Genomic DNA, 22,723 nt, shown 5'->3' on the forward strand with positions numbered 1-22,723 from the left:
CAATAATAAGTAGAGTTTAAACGGCATAGAGGATGATGTGTCTTAATTAAACCAGCATGCCTCTATAAAAGAATTTTCTGACAAGTTCACATACACAACACCACCCCCTCCCCCTCCCAAACACACACACACACACACACACACACACACACACACACACACACACACACACACACACACACACCTACACTCATAAAACAAATCTCAGATTCAGGCAGGTTTTTAGTTTAATATAATTATGCAGATCAATCTTGTCACTACTTGTTCACACACTTGTAAACATTTCCTTTTCAAATTAACATGCCCAGTTAAGTCTGAAAAGGCAAAACAAAACAAGGCCACAGTTTTGACATGGACACAGTGAAACATATAATTTTGTACATATTTATGTTTTAAAAAATTCATATTTGCACAAGTTTAAAACCTTTCATTCAGATTGTTGCACCCGAAAGATTATGAATCAACACCAAACTGAGTAATTTGCATTCCACATGATAGTTCCAATTTTGATGATAACAGAGGTTAATCAAACTGCCGAAATGAGCTTGAACTTCGAGTGTGTGGACACTGTGCTGGTTTGGGTAGCAAGCATATAATTTATGACAAAGTTGGAGTTTAAAATTTGCAGAAATATAAAAACATGTTCCTCGTTTAGTTTAACCAGATGCTTCACTATCAGTTTTAATCGTTAAGCTGAGATTTCGACGTTCAGAGAGCTTGAAAATCCCGGCGAAGCGTACAGGTGGGTGGTGAAAAGGTAAAACACCCTCGTGATGCGAATTTGGCATCAATGTCGACCAAACGTTGAACGAATTTCGTACAGTGAATGTGGAACACGAAGCGTTCTGATTGGTCCAAGAGTCGTACGGGGCGATCGTTATACTACAGGAGCTACCCGGCCTTCGGCTTGCTTGTTATTATCTTATTCTTCCATTCATATTCTTTTGTCTCTCACTGTTCTACAATGGAAACTGACGGCTTGAAAGGAATACAACTCCTCCACAGGCAATAAAAAACAAAACACAAACAACAAGAGTTATTTCCGAACAGAACTCCCCAATTATACGCACTGGAAGCCAAAAGAAAACGTACTAGAAATTCATGGATGGAGTCCCGCAAAGCTCTAAACCTGAAAAGAGCACTGTAATCCTTTATCATGCGTCCCGTCGGTACTATTTGTAGAAAATGTTCTGCCAGATCTGTACCGACGCGAATTTGCGGAGTTGACCTAGCTAAGCGATATGACTTATCATTTACGGAGTTGACCTAGCTAAGCGATATGACTTATCATTTACGGAGTTAACCTAAGCGATATGACATCAAAAATCTGAAGAAAAAAATCAGGTCTCAAAAGCGAGGGAGTCTTCAAATGGAAGTTAATCTAGAAACTTTATCAACAGAAAATCTGATCCTAAAAGGGTGGTTGTCTTTAAATGGGGATCCCATAGTACTCTCGGCCTCTAGAATCAATGCCTGACGCTCTACCGTCTGCGAGTGTTGCAATCTTTTCCCGCACGTGCAAGGTCCGATAGAAAGTCGTTGGCTTTGGCCTGCAGCGTGCTGGGGACGTCTCCCAATCGGTAGAAATGGAGAAGCTTGGCGTACCCTTGTGAAACTTTGAAGTTGGCTGGATCGGCTCGGAACCTTCCAATGCTCTCTTCCAGCTCCTCCTCTCTGACTGCCCAGTGAAGACGCAGAACGACTTTGTGGAAGGACGGATCGTGGGTGCCTTCAGGACGTATTCTCCGAGAGAGGAAGGTTTTCTCGAACCAGCAGATGTGTCTGACCGGGGTGGAAGTGGTGTACTTGTTTCCGATGTCTTCCAGGATGATGCGGTCCACTTGCTTCAACAGTCGTTCCGCTTGCTTACTGATCTCCGCGTCCTCTTTCAAGTGGCTGAAGAATTGGAGAGCCCCGCAGATGCCGTCGGTGGGCTGAAATGCGTCGCCCTGTGTGGATTGATATAAGATGATGATGGAACTTTATTTTTCAAGGATAGAGGTTTAAGGCGACGCCTTTTCTTACAAGCGGTCCTTACTTCTAATACAAATGATAAACAAGTAAAGCAACATGACAAATACACAAATTAAACGAACGAACCAGCAAACATTCGACAAGTAAGCAAACAACAAAATGACAAAGTAAGCAACATACAAATCGAAAGCGAAACATGCAACATGTTAATTGAGGTTACACATGTAAAGTGATCGACCGTAAAATTCACACGATACCAACGTTGACACTAATGCTTACAATGATTATATGGTGTAAATATTGATGATGAAGATGATGATGATGATGATGATGATGATGATGATGATGATTTGATGATGATAATGATGATGATGATGGAAAATCGCAACATAAATTCCACATAATACATGTAATAAAGAACATATTTTTGTAATTCATAAAGCTTTGCCAATTGTTGACAGCTACTTGCACATGTATGTTAAGAGTAGTAGCCATCTAGGTAGACATATATAATGATTATGCAGAGCTTGTTTAAAACTCTTTTGTGAGGTTAATAATCTTATTACAGACGGAATGGAGTTCCACACCATAGAGCCAGAGAAGGCTTGACCAGTTTTGAACAAATCAATCCTGGGTATTGGTGGTAGAAAATTGATAGACCCGTACCTTTCGGTGACTCTGTGAAATAGGTCCTGAATATAGTTGGGCACTTCGCCATGATATACTTTATAGATCATTACAGTCTTATTAAACTGTAATTGTTTAACTAGCGGCAGGTAGTTTAGATTCTTTAACTTCAAATCAGCTGATAATTGTGGACCATTTAACATGATTTTAGCTGCCCAACGATGTAGAGAATTTAACTTTTTCATGTGAATATCAGAGACGCCATCCCAAAGAGTTGATGCGTAATTAATATGGGATAAGATGTAGGCATGATAAAATAGTTTTAGTTTGCGATATCGACATATTGCTTTAACTTTGATAGCAGAAACAAATTCTTGGATACTTTTTGACAAATATAATGTACATGAGATTGCCATTTTTAATTCTTGATCGACTATCACACCCAAAACACGATGTTCCGTTACCTGCTGAACAGGTTGTGATTCCAGAGAAAGATTTAACTTAAAGGCTGACATAGTCCTATTTAATTAGTTTAATTACTTCCAGGGCTTTTCCCATCGTTGCGGGGATGTATAAATTAAGCTTCCTGCAAAGTTTTAGGTTTGAAGTCCTTACCAATTACGAGAAATAATTAATTCTTTATTGCATTGTTTAGCAACAGTTCTCCAGGACTTGGGCTATTTTTAGACCGTCAACACAGACAGTACAGCTTCGTCAATCCCCGCGTGAAGGAAATCGCTCACCTTCCACGTGCAAAACGTAGTGATATTGACACGTCAGATTAGCGCGGTAGCGTATTGTGCTAAGCAGGAAAGCGCACTTTTCTGTATTCTTGTTAACTTCGCAATTTCCGGAAAACATCCACTTTCACTTTGAGACTGTTCTGTTTACATTCGACACTATCAACACCACTTTGCAATACTGAAATAATTTTTTCTGTGTTCGAAAGCTACAGCCAATCGTTATTATATCCCCTTAGGTACAGTTTTATAACCTTATTGGCACATGTACACAATATGAATTAATTAATGAACGCTACGTATATGGCAGCCTTTAAGAGGTCGTGGCTGGTGTTTTTGTCTTGTTGTAATAATCATGCTTTTTGTCTTTCCTGGGTGCACTATCATAAAATTCTGGTTACACCAACTGTTGACTTCATTCAGACTAGACTGTAAGGAAACTTCAATTTCTTGAACAGTCCTACAGCTTGTGTGAAGCTACCATAAGAGACTTGAGAGAGGGTGATGATAGAGCTAAAGAGGAGTTGAAGGGCTGAGTCAAGGAGGGGGGTGGGGGTCCCAAATGAGACAGGAGTATAAGGGGCTGACCGGGTGGGGGCTCTAAGGGGCCACTCAAATGCTGTCAAATGGAACATTCTGAAAGGGGTATTTTTGGTCTCTCTTTGAAAAAAAGCGAAATTTGCCGGAGAGAAAAAAACACCACTTTCCCCAACTCATCCCCAACCCCGAAAAATTATTCTGCAGTGTGGCATATATACCTTTAGTCTCATTTCGTCTTCAATTTTGTCCAGTTTAGTCTTCAACTGCTGGAGTTTGAGGTCAAGAAACAAGGGAGACAGGTCCAGAGCAGCGTGATCATCAAGCCGCAGCCTGCTGAAAGCCTTCAGCACGTTCTGCAACAATCACCGAGAAAGAGTCCGTGAAGAGTTAACATTTTGGCAAAGGCACAAAGATACTCATCATGGTAACTGTACTCTAAACTAGGAGTGTTCCGATGTGAACACACTTTTTGTAACCAGTTGTGAACACCGTGTTAGATATATAAGTGTACTTGCATAAGTGGCACACATTGTAAACGCTTTTGACTGTTTAACCTGTGTGCTACTTTTGCTTGTAGAATCATATAGTATCTCACACAATGTTCACAACTGGTTACAGAAAATGTGTTCACATTGGACCACTTCTAGTTTAGAGTGTGGTCAGTTATAATGGTAACTGATAAATATCGGTCGACGTTTGCTGTTCAGTACATAACAACTATGACTTGCCGTTCAACAATACCAAGCAACCGTTTTCGGTCATTAACTGCGTAACTAAATTTGCCGTTCCAGAAATACCAGGCGAATGTTACAGTTATACCGCTGGACCCCCTCGGATGTGTAATATAGACCATTTATCCTGGACCGCCAACTAGCTCTCTCTCCGCTCTTTCTCTCTATTACGAGGTAGCGGCCTCTTGCATTTAGGAACCTACGCTTACATGGCCTTTCAGAAATCAGGGGGATGTCATATCCGGTGTCGATTGTAAACATGGACGAAGTTGCCGAGGTAAGTTCTGAAAATGCTAAAATAAACTCAGCTAAAGTGCATATGGAACATGTTTTTCGATGAGTTTAGTTTGGAGTTTTGGAAAATCCAGTTCATTGTCACCTCCCATTGTCACAAATAACTGGAGCGTGCTTTCTTTTCACTGGCCTTTCAAACCGGACGCAAACCGGACGCTAAAGTCGAGCGTCGTAACCTCGAAGGGTCATGTGACGAGTTGGCGGTCCAGGCTATTTGGTCTATGTGTAATAGGTAGTCCCTTCAGCTGCAGGCAACGTTTATAGTGGCTGCTTCAGCGACTTAGACTTGCGTTTCCATTTTATAAGCCTTTGAATAAATGCACGTGTTAAGATCTTTTCCACTTCAACAATGTGTAACGAGTCACCCTCAGTCCCTAAGCTTGGTTTCAAGTTTGATACATTATTGGAGTAACAACAAAACAATTCTCACGTCGTCCGTAATATCTGCATATTTTGTCCGCCTGGTCACTATGGCAGCGAACTCATACAAAATGGAGTGGATAAGCTCTTTCTCCTCTTTCTGCAACTTGTCGTTGACACGCGAGTCGCATGTTCTCTTGATGTCATTCTCAATGCTGGTTTTGAACAATGTCGTCAATCCTTTGTCAGCTAGTAGTCTGCAACGATAACAACTTATACACGTAATCTCTATACAGTTGTTTTTGCTGTTGCCGTGATAATAGTAACCCCTCGACTGCCTTAATACGTACCAGGAACGTACTTTGCTATCAATAAAGAGTTAATGCTCTGACAAGGGAAACAACTGCTGTATATGAATTGCAGCAAGATGATTACCTCCCCTGGAGAACATGTTTTCAGCTTTGGTCTTATTAAAGTTATTGGGTTTTTTTCCCGATGATTTAAAAAAAAAAAGGTATTTGAGTACAGTTTAGTTCATATTAATAGAGATTCGTTACAGTATGGAAAATAACGGCTTACTGTTTTTGTGCCAAGTAAATTTCTGGTATCAAAGCGATGACGTCATTGGTTGCATATTCAATCATTTCCCAAGTCAAAGGTCGTTTGGTCCAGTACTCTCCTTCTGTTTTTTTCCATTTGATCTGTAAACATCAAAACTGAGGCTAAAAATTTAGAGTTCAACCTCTTATACCCAGGACTGTCCCTGTTCCGCAAAGACACTCACACATGCACGCCCGCACGCACTCACGCACGCAAGCACCCACACACAGAACGCACGCACAGACAGAAAGACAGACAGACAGACAGTCTGACAGACAGACAGGCAGGCAGGCAGGGCAGGCAGACAGACAGACAGGCAGACACACACACACACACTCACACACACACACAGACAGACACACTCAGAAAGACACACAGACACAGACACAGACAGACAGACACACACACACACACACACACACACACACACACACACACACACACACACACACACACACACACACACTTACCTGAATATCGTCTTTTTCCGCCTTCACCAAAGCGAGTTTTTCCGGACAGTAAATCTCACAGACCTCTTCAAGCTTGGGTCGTGAAGGGAATTTCGCTCCATCCTTTCTGTGACAAAACACAATGAAAAATAATGATAATAGAACAACACATAAAACAAAGCAAATTACCAACATAACAACTGGGATCTACATTCTTTTCGCATTGGTGCAATGGGCAAAAGCCACTGCTTTTTTCCCCCTCTTTGTAATTCCGTCATCATTTGAATACTTACACAAACACAGACAGACAGACAGACACACACACACACACACACACACACACACACACACACACACACACACACACACATACCATACACACACACACACACACACACACACACACACACACACACACACACGCACACACACACACACTCAGAATCTACCTACCTGAGAATTTCCATGTGGGCAATCTGTGTGTCGTGGACGTTTTCCAGCAACGTCACTCCGTGTTGCGCAAGCAGCGCTTCTGCATCATTCTTTGCTGAGTGCAGCACCTGTGCAATGGACATTTTGAGCTTTGACCGAAAAATAAATGAATTGAACAGGAAAAAACCATCTTGCGTGAAGCGATAAAAAACAATTAATCAATCTGTCGTCCTAAAACTAAAAGATTCTTTTCAGCTGTTTTCAAAGACGTTTTCAATTGAGGTTTAGGGGAGACCGGGGCACCTAAGGTCATAGGGCACCCTGGGTCACAACACTTTTAACCTTATACATATCATTTTTATCTCGTTCCTTATCCACTTCTTGTTTTTTGATAACCAACCCCACTGACTGAATAAAACATGGCGGCAAAACACAGGCAGTTATCCAGCATCTGCCCCAAGTTTTCGGACCGAAAGTAAACTTTTGGTTGCTTGTAATGTTTTTCCTAGTTGTAATGTTTTTCCTAGTTGTAATACTTTACCGTATGTTGTTCTTATTGTGTGTAGGAATCGTAGATAAATAACTTTGTCAACTCTCTGTGTAGCCTATTTGATATTAGCTGATAGCATCTTATTCAAGTGAAATTGTCAAATTCAGAACATTACCCTGTTCGGGGCAGGTTGGGTCGGGCACCTTGGGTCACCTACACGAAAGTCTTCGTCTATAAATTAGGGACTTAAAAGTAAGTTGTCTGGTGAAAATAATTGCAGGCTAATGTATTTTTTAGTTATTCATACTTACTAAGGATGAATTTGTTTGGTGCAGTATGTGTTCAGTATAAAAAGTTATAACAATAATTGCTTTGTCGATTGTTCATTAATTGAGTTGACTGCCATTCTGAAGCGGGTCAGTCAATGTTACCCAAATAGGAACTGTGTTGTTCCAGTGTATTTCTATTTTTTTTTTTTTTTTAGATAATTAGATACTGTCTGAAGATAGTGAAGAAAAAATTACCACTGTTTTTGATTTGACGGTTATGATTTTTGACTTTATATCACAGATGACCCAAATTGCCCCAGACTATGACCCAACCTGCTCCAGCCTCGGGGCAGGTTGGGTCATTCAAGGTTGTGATTTTGAACATAGAACGTGCCAAAAGTGCTCCAGTTATGCACTCATTTGTTTGTTCTTTGTGTTAATATGTGATTCAAGTTTGTGTTCAACTGCATTTTGGTCCTCAGTGTTCATTCATTTACGAGTAAGAAGGAAAATTAAAAAAGTGACCCAAGGTGGCCCGGTCTCCCCTACGCCTACGTCGTGACTGGAGGTATTGGTATGTGTGGCAGTAATAGAATAGTAGTTTTGGTAGTGCTGGTGGTGTTGGTTGTGAATGTGATGAAGAGTGTCAGGAGCGGCATAAATATCTTCAACAAAAGCCGCACCAACCTTGACTACCGGCCCCTTCTCCAGAAACCGCTTGAGCCCGCCATCTTTGAACATCCGGGGCTCTCGCATGACGTCAAATAGGAACACGTGACCGCTAGCAGTAGCGATTTGCACAAGGGTCATGGACCCAATCTTACTGAGGTTAACCCCTTCTGTATCGGCAGCCACGAACTCTTCTCTATTCAGGTTTGCAACGGCTGCTCTGCATGCAGACACCGTATCCACTATCTCGTGCTGAGGCATGTTCGATGGTGTGTCTGAAACTGAGAGACATGGTTTCTTCATGGGACATCTTATTAGTATAGAGACTGCTACACACAAAAAAGGAATAAAGAACAACAACAAAAGCTCAACGTACAAAGCTTTTAACGGCTGCTCAGCATGCAGACACATCGCTCACTATCTCTAGCGGCTACCAAGCAAGAGGTCGATCATGTATAAAACAGCTGACACCAAAGCATTACCACGGGGTGTAAGTTGAGCGATCATACGTAAATCATTATGATCGTCGCGTAACACGTCACGTTACATCAGCGGCAAAGCCAGGCTATATGCTATATTGTATTGCTATATGTCGTCATAATTAGGGTTCATTTAAAAAAGAAAAACCTGAAATTAAAATATATCGACATAAGCATTTTTGTTACATTTAGTCAAGTTTTGACTTAATGTTTTAACGTAGAGGGGAGAATCGAGACGAGGGTCGTGGTGTATGTGTGTGTGTGTGAGTGTGTGTGTATGTGTGTGTGGTGTGTGTGTGTATGTGTGTGTGTGTGCGTGTGTTTGTGTGTGTGTGTCTGTCTGTGTGTGTGTGTAGAGCGATGCAGACTAAACTACTGGGCCGATCTTTATGAAATTTGACATGAGAGTTCCTGGGTATGGTATCCCCGGACGTTTTTTTCTTTTTTTCGATAAATACCTTTGATGACGTCATATCCGGCTTTTTGTAAAAGTTGAGGCGGCACTGTCACACCCTCATTTTTCAATTAAATTGATTGAAATTTTGGCAAATCAATCTTCGACGAAGGCCGGGGTTTGGTATTGCATTTCAGCTTGCTGGCTTAAAAACTAATGAGTGAGTTTGGTCATTAAAATTCGGAAACTTGTAATTAAAATTATTTTTTTATTAAACGATCCAAAAGGAATTTCATCTTATTTTTCGTCATTTTCTGATTCAAAAAACATACACATATGTTATATTTGGATTAAAAACAATTTCTGAAAATTAACAATATGAAAATTTTGATTAAAATTAATTGTCCGAAATCGATTCAAAAACTATTTCATCTTATTCCTTGTCGGTTCCTGATTCCAAAAACATATAGATATGATATGTTTGGATTAAAAACACGCTCAGAAAGTTAAAACGAAGAGAGCTACAGTAAAGCGTGCTATGAAGCACAGCGCAACCGCTGCCGCGCCAAACAGGCTCGTCACTTTCACTGCCTTTTGCACTAGCGGCGGACTACGTTCAGTTTCATTCTGTGAGTTCCACAGCTTGACTAAATGTAGTAATTTCGCCTTACGCGACTTGTTTTTTTTATTATTCAGGACCAGCTGCTGCCGTTTTGTGGATGTCCTGCTGTCACCTTGTTTTGAACTTAGTATTGTTTGCTGCAAAGTGTCTGTACATGAACATGCATTAATCGGAGAACAAAAATCCTGGTCTTGTTTTGTGTGTGTGTAGAAACAATGCGGTTTGCGTTATAAAATAAATCGTTCACCCAATTACTTCCCCATACTTCATCTTTCAGAACTTGGTCACATACGGAGAGGATGTTGTTAGTTGGCTTTCTTGATAAGAAACTAACTTAACTGGGGCCTGTAAGGTAATCCTGACTGTGGCAGTTATTAAAACAAATCTTTGTTGTGAACTTTGGAAGCTTGACCGTAATAGAGCGTTTTTCAAAAATGTACGAAAAACGTGTCTGATTTTTAAATTAATTCAGAAAGAAACATGTCCTATCTATCTCAGTATAATACATATTTTTTTGTACAAAAATGAATAGAAAACAACATGAACATTCATTATAGTACATTCTTGACACTTGAAAGTTAGTTTTGCATGGTTTAAACATGCAGGGGTATCTAAATATGCCTGTCTTTTTGAAGGCACTCAAAACTTCCACCACATCTACAAAGAAAAAAAAATTGTAGACCATTAAAACAATATGCAAAAAATCGCTTACGGGAGCACCTTTGGATTATCGCAACAGATTTTGATTGTAAGGTTGATCCAGACTCTGAATGTGGACTTAAACTTTCAAAAATTAATGTCAGTCACTTTTTTGTCAGTGGTGTTAGCAGAACAGTTAAACAGACCTAAACAAAGCCATTTTGGACCTGGAGTTACCCCGCCATCCTCCAGCAGCTTCCTGCAGCTGGAACAGCTAAGCGAGTTTGATGGCTTGTGGACCCGACAAGTGTAGAAAGGTAAGATATGTTTTTTTTAACGAATCAGTTGTGTTACTGTGTGTCTCTGGCGATCAGTTGTGTTACTGTGTGTCTCTAGTTATCAGTTGTGTTACTGTGTGTCTCCAGCTATCAGTTGTGTTACTGTGTGTCTCTAGCTATCAGTTGTGTTACTGTGTGTCTCTAGCTATTAGTTGTGTTACTGTGTGTCTCTAGCTAGCTATCAGTTGTGTTACTGTGTGTCTCTAGCTATCAGTTGTGTTACTGTGTGTCTCTAGTTATCAGTTGTGTTACTGTGTGTCTCTAGCTATCAGTTGTGTTACTGTGTGTCTCTAGCTATCAGTTGTGTTACTGTGTGTCTCTAGCTATCAGTTGTGTTACTGTGTGTCTCTAGCTATCAGTTGTGTTACTGTGTGTCTCTAGCTATCAGTTGTGTTACTGTGTGTCTCTGGCGATCTGAAGGAATTTACATTCTTCTGTTACTTTTTGATTGTTTCATGCAAGGATCAAAAGTACTGGGACACATGTTTGTTCAGAACGCATGGCCTGGGGAGTGATTATTATTTTCTCAAATAAATTCTATCAGTCGTGTTACTTTCAGTCGTGTTACCTTGTGCCTGATAACACTACTGACGAAGAGATAACACGACTGATCTTATTTTTTCCTGGTTTTATTTAGTCAAGTTTTGACTAAATATTTTAACATCGAGGGGGAATCGAAACGAGGGTCGTGGTGTATGTGCGTGTGTCTGTGTGTCTGTGTGTCTGTGTGTGTGTGTAGAGCGATTCAGACTAAACTACTGGACCGATCTTTATGAAATTTGACATGAGAGTTCCTGGGTATGAAATCCCCGAACGTTTTTTTCATTTTTTTGATAAATGTCTTTTATGACGTCATATCCGGCTTTTCGTGAAAGTTGAGGCGGCACTGTCACGCCCTCATTTTTCAACCAAATTGGTTGAAATTTTGATCAAGTAATCTTCGACGAAGCCCGGACTTCGGTATTGCATTTCAGCTTGGTGGCTTAAAAATTAATTAATGACTTTGGTCATTAAAAATCTGAAAATTGTAAAAAAAAAATAAAAATTTATAAAACAATCCAAATTTACGTTTATCTTATTCTCCATCATTTGCTGATTCCAAAAACATATAAATATGTTATATTCGGATTAAAAACAAGCTCTGAAAATTAAATATATAAAAATTATTATCAAAATTAAATTGTCCAAATTAATTTAAAAACACTTTCATCTTATTCCTTGTCGGTTCCTGATTCCAAAAACATATAGATATGATATGTTTGGATTAAAAACACGCCCAGAAAGTTAAAACAAAGAGAGGTACAGAAAAGCGTGCTATCCTTCTTAGCGCAACTACTACCCCGCTCTTCTTGTCAATTTCACTGCCTTTGCCATGAGCGGTGGACTGACGATGCTACGAGTATACGGTCTTGCTGAAAAATGGCATTGCGTTCAGTTTCATTCTGTGAGTTCGACAGCTACTTGACTAAATATTGTATTTTCGCCTTACGCGACTTGTTTTATTTTCATTCTTCTGTCCGACACATACTTCTTTTGCGTGTATAATTGTTGATTATACGTGTGTCCCTGTGTCCCGAGAGGCAGAGAGAGAGAGTGAAAGAGGAGGGGGTTGGGGTTGGTGTGTAGGGGTGTGCCAGAGAGAGAATGCAAGACTTTTTACGGGATCATTTCTCAAAAAAAGACAACAACTCTGTTATGATTATCAAATATTACTGTTTTTCAGGTAATCTTATTAACAGTGGCTCTTTCTGCTGCGGAAAAGCAACGAAGATACCGACTGAAAAGAGATGCAGATCCAAAAAGGAGAGAACAATGGCTGTCATATCAACGGTAGAAGTACAAGAAAGACAAACTACAAGGGAAAAAAAGCTTGTAAAGGATATGACGCCAATGGAACATCGTAAAACGAATATACGAAGCGGAAGTGATGAAGATAATAAAGCCAAAAACATTCATAGGTATATGGCAAGTGTTTGCATTGTCAACAGTCTTGCAAATGCCAATCTTTTCTGCCTACCCAGACCGTGGCAATCCGTTCGTGCGCGCGGATTTACACAGACTGGTGATGCCTCGGATAAACACTGCAACTCCTCCACGAGAACCATTGATCGTTATGTGGACGTCTACACGTGTTGACATGAACATGACGCACTGGATCCCAAACCACTTCACACCGGGTCCACCATATTCACCAACTGCTGACTGCACTCCTAAACAAGTTCCTGAGTAGTTGAATGTGCTAGAGTCCAGCTAGGTCACTGTACTGTTCGTGCCAAAACGTTGGGGATTCCACTGCTGATCTGTTTCAGTACGTTTCATTGTTTGTCGAAACATCTAAAGGCAAGTTGGTGTCAGTGGTGTTACCATGCCTGTAATGTTACTGTTTAAAAAAACTTTTGCAGCTTTGGTTGTTTTAAAGATAATCCTGTTTATGCTTTGTCTTCGCCGTTTGAGGAAAAGAATTGTATTTCTGTCAAACAGTAAGTAAACACTGCTGATCGTTTTTGTACGTGTAACTTATGTCGAAACCAGCCAAGGCAATTTGGTCTCAGTGCTGTTACCATCTGTCAGTAATTTTGCTGTTAGAATCAATAATGTTACAGTGCAAAATGTTTGCAGTAAATTTCTGTAGTAATGCTGAAAATAAATAAGATTTTGTTCATTCCTTGAATCATATAAAATTGCGATTTTGCTAGGCCTGTGCAAATTCGGAGTTTTACGGCGCGATCATTACAGTTTATTTTGTGGCAAGTCTGCATTTTATTTGTGTCAAATCGTGGAGTTAGGCTTAAAAGTTGTAAATAAAGTGAAAATGTCTTACTATAAGCAAATTTATTTTTCCCATTTAATTAACTTTACGTTTAAAGTTAAAATCAGTTCATAAATCAAAGTTAGCTAAGGATGGTCAGTCGTGTTCTGAGACGTCAGTCATGTTACTCAGTCGTGTTACTCACATGTCATTGGTGTTACTGAGGCTTCTGAATGCAGAATTTTCAGGAAGATATAATTCTTTCCAGTCTGTTAATGTTTATCTTTTGCTCAATGCTCTCAGAATACTTGATTCGAGAAAAATACAATTGCAAGAAATGTACAAGTTTCAAGCTGCTGGCGATGTTTGACATTTTCAAAAATGATTTTTATTCATTTGAGTGACAATTTTTTTCATTTTTATCGCTTTCTTTCAGTTTAAGGTATATTTTTTTTTCAGAAAGTGAAAAGTGCATTGGTTTTTGTCATACTGGAGGCAAACTAGTCATCTGTCAACATTTCTTTGAAACTAAAAAAAAAATAAATAAAGAAAGAGTAACATGACTGACGACTGCAACAAAATATTTTTTTTGGATTTTTGTGTGTGGCAAAACCATTCTGTATTAAGAATACATATCTTATGTTAACATGGCACTTTGTGTGCTGAATAATGTCAACGCATTTGTTAAGAGTTTAAAATAAATTCACTTTTAACCATACACACGTCTGATTTTTCGTTCTTTTTTGAAAAAAACCCCGCTCAAAAACGCCGCTGTTCCGCCATACGAGTGCCTCTGCACAAGGGTCAGCTGCACAACAATTGTCAAGAGGGCCCTGCATTCAAAAATAAATTCTCACATTGTCTGGATCAGACACTATCATAGTTCTTTTTGCTCCTGAACCTTAAAGCCATATGTACTCGATGACTATACACGCTAATTGCTTTACCAACAGCTGGAGACAGACTAAATTAAGTTCCCTGCAAAATATTGTGGTCTAGGACCCCTTAAATGTTGAGATATTTGAATTTTCATTTTGATCTGGATCGTCCTATTTATAGATTTGGCAACACATGTAACGTTGATGCAAGGGAGAGAACACCGCGGCTTTGTTGACATCCTCACTTTTTCAGAGGCTAGAACAAGCTGTAATGCATGTATTATGGTCCGCGCATGGTGACGTATCGTCATTATATGGTCTTATGGTGCGTTTGACATCGATTGTGGGCAAACTACACTTTGTAAACACGGGAGTGCGTTAGTATGCCTTTAAGAAACACCTGCCTTGCAAAGATTTTGCTCCGATAGAAAATTCATAGAACCGCTCTGTCCATTTTAGTGTTGGGCTTAAAGGTATAATACTTTAAAAGTTAATGACGCCATAACTGGATGGATGACGAATGCGAAACTTGAAATGCAACTTTTTATTAGGCGTGTTCAAATGTGTCCCAAATGTCATTGCATTTGCTCAACTCTTTAACATGATGACCAACAACTTTGTTTACAAACGTGTTGTATACTCCAGAAAAACGGGTCACCTTGTGTTATGCCAAAGGATTATGGAAAGCCATTTGGCTCATAACCTCTACGCGCGTAATAAATAATTAATACGCACGTAATAGATAATATTACATACGAAATGATTAATACGCGCGAAATAAATAATTAATATGCGCATCATACATTTTTAATACGCGCGTCATAAATAATTACATACGCGCGTGAGAAATGATTAATACGCGCGTACGAAATACTTAATGCGCGCGTACTAAATAATTAATACGCGCATAAGAAATAATTCACACGCGCGTAAGAAATCAGCGGTGCAGTAAAACTTGAATCGGAATATGTACGAGAGAGAGAGAGAACGAACGAACGAACGAACGAACGAACGAACTTTATTACTCAAGGATGGAGATTTTAGGCTCACGCCTAGTCTTACAATCTGTCCCTGCTAAACTAAGACATATATAACAAGTCGCGTAAGGCGAAAATACAACATTTAGTCAAGCTGTCGAACTCACAGGAAGAAACTGAACGCACTGCAATTTTTCAGCAAGACCGTATACTCGTAGCATCGTCAGTCCACCGCTTGTGGCAAAGGCAGAGAAATTGACAAGAAGAGCGGGGTAGTAGTTGCGCTGAGAAGGATAGCACGCTTTTCTGTACCTCTCTTCGTTTTAACTTTCTGAGCGTGTTTTTAATCCAAACATATCATATCTATATGTTTTTGGAATCAGGAACCGACAAGGAATAAGATGAAAGTGTTTTTAAATTGATTTCGAAAATGTAATTTTGATAATAATTTTTATATTTTTAATTTTCAGAGCTTGTTTTTAATCCAAATATAACATATTTATATGTTTTTGGAATCAGAAAATGATGAAGAATAAGATGAACGTAAATTGGGATCGTTTAATAATTATTATTTTTTTTTTTTTACAATTAAATATTTTGCAGATTTTTAATGACCAAAGTCATTAACTAATTTTTAAGCCACCAAGCTGAAATGCAATACCGAAGTCCGGCCTTCGTTGAAGATTGCTTGGCTAAAATGTCAATCAATTTGATTGAAAAATGAGGGTGACAGTGCCGCCTCAACTTTTACAAAAAGCCGGATATGACGTCATCAAAGGTATTTATCGAAAAAAACAAAACAAACGTCCGGGGATATCATTCCCAGGAACTCTCATGTCAAATTTCATAAAGATCGGTCCAGAAGAAGAAGAAGGTCCAGTAGTTTAGTCTGAATCGCTCTACACACACACACACTGACACGCACAGACACACACACACACACACACACACACACACACACACACACACACACACACACACACACACACATACACCACGACCCTCGTCTCGATTCCCCCTCTATGTTAAAACATTTAGTCAAAACTTGACTAAATATAAAAATAAAGACAATAAAAGGACAATTATCAATCGCAATCATACAGTATTACTAATTACAACATTACCTATACGAATACATAATGCATAATAGAACATTGAAATGTACATGTATGTCAATATAATACAAAGGAAAAGAAAAGTCGACTCGCACACACACGCGCGCCGCATGCCTGCAATCACGTTCGCACTCAATACAACACACACACTCACACACACACATACACACACACACACACACACACACACACACACACACACACACACACACACTGACACACACACACACACTCACAGACACAGAGAGAGAGAGAGAGAGAGAGAGAGAGAGAGAGAGAGAGAGAGAGAGAGAGAGAGAGAGAGAGAGAGAATTGAATTGAATTGAATTGAATTGAATTGAATTGAATTGAATTTAATTGAACTTTATTTGACAAGGATCAACATTTAAGGTTACGCCTTTTCTTACAATCTGTCTTTGGGACGTATAGACACACAATGGTAAAATTGAAAAATTAAAAATTAAAAAGTTAAAAAGTCAGAAAACTTCAGCACGTGATGATGACGATGACGATGATGATGATGATGATGATGATGATGATGATGATGATGATGATGATGATGATGAGTCATGAAGAGCATACATATGTGGTTATTCATAAAATCAAATGCATACTATGCAAGTATTTATAAGTACAAGCAGGAAGCAATCGAACATGTAGCAATAGTACAACAAAAAATGTTCAGAATATTCAATGCACAGCATATCTTTGGCGTAATACTAAGTGTGGTAAATCAAAACGGGTTAAACTCAGACATTAAGTGTTTTTTGACACATTTTTTAAAACTTTTTAATGACTTTAAGTGCTTAAGGGATGATGGAAGTGAATTCCAAACTGATGTCCCCGAAAAAGCAAGACTGGTCTTATAAAGGTCAATTCGTGGAATCAGTGGGATCAAGTTGACCGACCCATATCTGTCGGTAGCTTTATTAAATAATGATGTAATGTAAATCGGCACTTTACCGTAATACAATTTGTGCATGAAAATGGCTTTGTTTAACTTGAGATGCTTTTCCAGTGGAAAAGAGAGACGTAAGACGTAAGACATTTTATTGATTAAACACACATGGTTCATTTCAACGGGGTGCGTGTGTGTGTGTGTGTGTGGGGGGGGGGGGGGGCGGGGGGGGGGGGGGGTCAGTAATACATGCCGTGTGTTTGTATTTATGGACAATCAACCGGTTTTTATCTCTTTCTCTCTAACATATACTCACACGAACGCACGTACGCTCTCACTCTCTCTCAATCACTCTTAAACCTAAAGACATATCCAGCGCATGAATTAACATACAGTGCTAACATACATTATCGGCTTTCAATCATTCTCTATCGTTCCACGGCACAAACTCTCTCTCTCTCTCTTTCTCTTTCTCTTTCTCTTTCTCCTCTCTCTCTCTCTCTCTCTCTCTCTCTCTCTCTCTCTCTCTCTCTCTCCCTCTCTCTCTTTCTAACATACAAACATTTCCAGCGCAAAAATCAACAATTTGAATAGGTACAACAACACAAGTGTACTACACCAGCATACATTATTTACAATCAAACCTGCTCTAACATTCCACGGCACAAACTATGTATAACACATCGCCGTCTCGTTCACCTGTTCCACATTGGGTAACTAGTCCAAAAACTTTTCCTTTTTTGAAAAACACAATATAAGAATCTGGCCACATGCACCACTGAATCCCCTTTATCTACAGACATAACACGTAAAATACTGTTCGCATCTTCACTCTGGGTTTTTTCTCTTAGTATTTTGACATCAAGTCTATAATCACAATATCCTTTGCATACAAACAATACATGTTTCTCGTCTTCCACGTCCTCTCTGCATACAGGGCAAATCAAAAGGCCCGGTACAACGTCAGTTCGATAGCGGCATTTGTGAGTGTTTATGGGTGAAATACCAAATCGAAATTGTATGTATGCATCTCGAAAACAGCGGAGCTGAATATGGTCTATATACACTTCAGCGCGAATTTCTTGTTTAAAGAGCGAATAAAATTCAAATCGCTCCGAGTTCATGATGCTGTCGTGCCAGTCTTGCTGGAAGCAATCAAACAGTCGTTGTCTGAATACTGCTATAAATCGATTCAAATCGCCTACACCTTGTTGCAGCCAGACATCTCCAAAGCCGTACATGCATAACATTTCTTTCAAATAATGAGACCATGTTTTCTTGCCATAACCCTGTAAATGTTTCATCATGTCATATGCTTTCCTTGGGAGTCTTTCGCTTGGCAAATGTAACACTCTCAGCCAATACTTAATACAGCGAACCGACGAAGTGACATAAAGTGGGTAGCGGCCTAAGTCACCATATACCATCTTGTTTGGTGTTTGTCGTCCTACACACAAAAACTTCTTGCATGCAAACAAATGGGCTTTCTCAAGAGCTTCAAACCTTTGGAATCCCCACAGCTCAGATCCATACATTAAGATCGGGAGGACCTGTGCGTCATATATTTAAAAAAATACGCTTCTAGGTATGTTGCCTAGCCTCCACAAACATCTTAGGATTTGGCCAGTCCTTATCTTTGCCTTTGAGGCCAGATCGCTGACCATTTGCGTCAATGACAATTTTGTGGTGAAATTTAGCCCCAAGTACTTGTAACTGTTCACCACCTCTATGTCCTCGTTTCCGTGCTTCCAGGCTTCATTTGCTGCCAAAGAGAGAGAGAGAGAGAGAGAGAGAGAGAGAGAGAGAGAGAGAGAGAGAGAGAGAGAGAGAGAGAGAGAGAGAGCTATATTGCCAAAGAGAGAGCCGGGGAGACAGAGAAATGTAGCTCCACTGCGGGAGCCGTTAGTTTAACTGCACTGTGTACTCATTCTAGCATTGTTTACCGTGGTTAGCTCTTTGACTTTTAATGGTGTGAAACTCAACAAATCAATGTGTTTCACTCAAATGAAAAAGCAATTCGTTTTCTGCTCCGGTACATGCATTCCGACAGTACTCCCACAAGGCTGCCGGCGATGGAGAAAGAACCACCATAACAAATATTGGTTCACAGCGCTATCTGAACCGACTTTCATTGATAATAAACACGCTTCCAAGCTGATATAAACTTGGCCAAAAATTATAGCAACAGATTTCAAACCCAAATCAAAGCATTAACCCTCGTGTCATTTCATTAAAACTTTAAATGCCAGTAAAGGCCGTTTACCTAACCTTCAGGATCACCTTTAGTAAATTTTAAGGGCTTATTGTCCGTCAGGTCTTAATTGCCTATATTGGACATGAATTGGTTTATACGATTCGAGTTTTACGCCCTCACGGCTTTTTGATGTTTGCGTGTTTAGGTGGTATCAGCCATCTGCACTTATGGTAGAATGACCAAGATCTTTAACGTGCCATTGTGGTGACACGGGGGTGGGAGATGGATACCGTCTCTGGGTCTGCACATAAAGTTGACCCGTGTCCGTCCCGGCCCGGATTCGAACCAGCGACCTCTCGATCACAAGTCCAGTGCTCTACCACCTGAGCTACCCGGCCCCCCGGATCACCTTTTGGATTAAATAATTCTTTTACATGGATCACGTGACCGCCGCTCAAGTAAGGGTACCCTCGAAATCGACAAGACAAAAACGGAAGGGCCGAATGAAAAATCGACAAAAAATAATCACAATGGCCAAAACTTTGCAACTTTGACATACGAGAAGAAAGTCAAACCAATTATCTACCCTGAACAGATCGTTTTGTTTTGCTACCTTGCGTATTTCGCGTGGTATGCTATTCCTACTGATGCAGGTGTCGATCGAAAAATGACAAAAAAGGCTGCACTTTAGCAATGACTTGGTGGATTGCTTTGAACCTTTCAGAATATTTTACCAACATACCAGAGATACGTGTTGAGAATGGAAGTCGCTTGTTCATATAATTTTTCGTATTCTCTAACCTTCCAGAAGACTGGTTCGGCATACATCTCCTGTACTGTTTTTGTTGTTTGTTGTGTATTTTGAGCGATTGCTTTCCCTTTGTTATTAGATTACCCGGTCAGTCTGTCACCCTCAACCGACATACCAAATGAAAACATACAAAAATCAGCTTATGTTATTTTATCTTTGTGGCAAAGTCAGTCGAGCCGAATCTAAATCGGTAGGTCAGGTGGCCGGCCGTCGATTAGGCTTCCCGGCACTTTAACCGAAATAACCGTGTCACAAAACACACACACACACACACACACACACACACACACACATACACACATTCACAAATATTACTACATACTTGAGAAAAAAAGATTTGCACCACAATGTACGTGCAAACCAAAAAAGCTACGCGTGTCAGTTTCACTGCATGTATACAATATATTCGCATCTTCTCGCATGTCTTGCATTATTTTTTATATTATGACATAATTATATAGAAGAGCGAGCCAACAGACCAGCCAGTCGAATAATCAACAGACTAAGAAAAAAAGTTGTTCTTTACTTTCAGTTTGGAGCGGCGATTCGTAAGAACATTTATCGATGTCACTATTAACGAGATTAAAATGAAAATATACTCACCAGATACAGACACGAATACGGAACAAAAAAACAACCCAAGTACTGAGCAGCAAAAATAGGCTTCTTGGAAACCGAAAGATGAGTCGTTCGAAGAAAAAGTGGTTTTCTGCTGTTTTTCAAAAATGATTTTCCTATTTGTGTACATGTACAGTTTTCACAGACTTGACAGCACAATATGATTTTATTCAATTACCTACATCTACAGCTATGTTGAACACGTCAGGTTGCATGTGTGTGTGTGTGTGTGTGTGTGTGTGTGTGTGTGTGTGTGTGTGTGTGTGTGTGTTTGTGTGTGTGTTTGTGTTTTGTAGTGTGTTTTGCGTGTTTGTATGCTGTTGAGTTGATGTGTATATGCTGTGGATTTTGTGCATATAAATTGATTGATTTACTGACTAACTAACAAGGTAACATGTTCTGCGACAACATGTACTTTGAATTACACAAAGCAGGAGCAAGAGACGGAAAATGTGTCACTCAAAAATTGAAAACACTTCCTGCTTTTTACTAAACGTTTTTGTTGTTGTTGTTGTTGTTGTTGCTTTTGTTGTTGTTGTTGTTGTTGATGAACAAGAAAGCGAAAATCGTCTGACTAATAAGATGCATGTACATTAAATATGTATAACTGAGAAGAGATACTAGTCGGTATTCACATTACATCGAGATGATGCCATTCATTTTGACAAAAGACAGTAACGTTTACACTCGCACCTGTTCATAGAAAACAAATTGACAAAGGTACGGTTCTGCTTCCTTTGTATACCAGATACACCTCGTGCCGTAAAACATGAGAACAAGATTAACGTTTATATTCACGATGATCAGTAGTTAACAAATCTCACCTGTGATGAAGTATTCGATGATCGAGCCTTGCCAGTTTTGTGATCCGTTCACGCATCGGAAGCTACTGCGACTTAACTATGGTATGTAATGAGGTATCCTTACATCGCCTAACTAGACTTTATTTTTAGATGCTGACATAATCATCAACCGTAGGATGCAAACTCCCCTTTCGGAGAAATGACTGAGGTGCGAAACGTAGTATCAATTGTGCTGAAAAGGATTGTTGGGAGGCGTGTTCACCGCCGATGTTGACTCATCGATTGGAATTAGCACACAGCAGGACAGATAACCCTTTAGCTGAAGGATCTTTTGCAGTTTTCGAAGCCATACAATGTTGTTGATTTTCTTCTCAAAATAGAACTGGGTCAGGACAGGTATCGTGCGTGTTACAGCTAATGGGAAGTAACCACGTACAGTAAAATCATTAAGCGGTACGAGTTGAATGGTCTCCGAACAATGATCTCTGTCTCCGAAACGCAAAATGGAGTCGATCTACGAATACAATGATGACTTCGACTGCTCAATTATCTTTGACAACAACAACAACAACAACAACAACAACAACAACAACAACAACAACAAGAACACTGACAGTCTTGTGCCGAGTCAGTTGACATCCCACTCAGAACATGAAGTTCAGACACTAGCAAAAGTAGACGGGCATGTGTTTGTGTTAACAAGAAATATAACATCGATTTTGTTGTGACCGCCGGGTACAGACAAAGCCCCAACCCGAGGCGAAGGACTGAGCCTGCGAATAACACGGCCTTGTTTGACTCGAAGACTTGATCGAAGCCCTTGGTGTGCGCATCTCAGAATACTAAACATTTACAGCGTAAGGCTGTCTTACTGCTGATTACCAGCAATTACGTACAAGGTTAAACTTGACGCCAGAGAGATGAGACAAGGCAAGACAAGACAAGACAAGTCTAGACACAAAAAGAACAGACATGACAAGGCAAGACACGACAAGAAAAGAACAGACAAGACAAGGCAAGGCAAGGCAAGACA

At 39.8% G+C, this 22,723-nt stretch overlaps 1 protein-coding gene across 3 annotated transcripts; it reads right to left on the bottom strand.

The window, feature by feature from the left end:
* Nucleotides 1-209: 209 nt before the first annotated feature.
* On the bottom strand, nucleotides 210-21,828 carry LOC138978601 (uncharacterized). Of its 3 annotated transcripts, XR_011459741.1 has the most exons (9): nucleotides 21,712-21,828; nucleotides 8,194-8,456; nucleotides 6,769-6,875; nucleotides 6,337-6,442; nucleotides 5,846-5,967; nucleotides 5,337-5,523; nucleotides 4,100-4,234; nucleotides 1,305-1,949; nucleotides 210-1,270 (listed from the first exon to the last, which is right to left on the bottom strand). XR_011459741.1 is itself a non-coding variant. In XM_070351365.1 (8 exons), the coding sequence occupies exons 2-8, from the start codon at nucleotides 8,434-8,436 to the stop codon at nucleotides 1,482-1,484; spliced, it is 1,368 nt and encodes a 455-aa protein (XP_070207466.1). In that variant the 5' UTR covers nucleotides 8,437-8,456; nucleotides 21,712-21,828; the 3' UTR covers nucleotides 210-1,481. The 3 variants fall into 3 exon arrangements, 2 of the variants coding, with proteins under 2 accessions (XP_070207466.1, XP_070207467.1); XM_070351365.1 differs by having other exon boundaries at nucleotides 210-1,949; XM_070351366.1 differs by having other exon boundaries at nucleotides 210-1,949; nucleotides 8,194-8,450; nucleotides 21,712-21,826.
* Between the last annotated feature and the right edge of the window lie 895 nt (nucleotides 21,829-22,723).

The sequence above is a fragment of the Littorina saxatilis genome, linkage group LG10, assembly GCF_037325665.1.
Source record: "Littorina saxatilis isolate snail1 linkage group LG10, US_GU_Lsax_2.0, whole genome shotgun sequence".
Lineage (NCBI taxonomy): Eukaryota > Metazoa > Mollusca > Gastropoda > Littorinimorpha > Littorinidae > Littorina > Littorina saxatilis.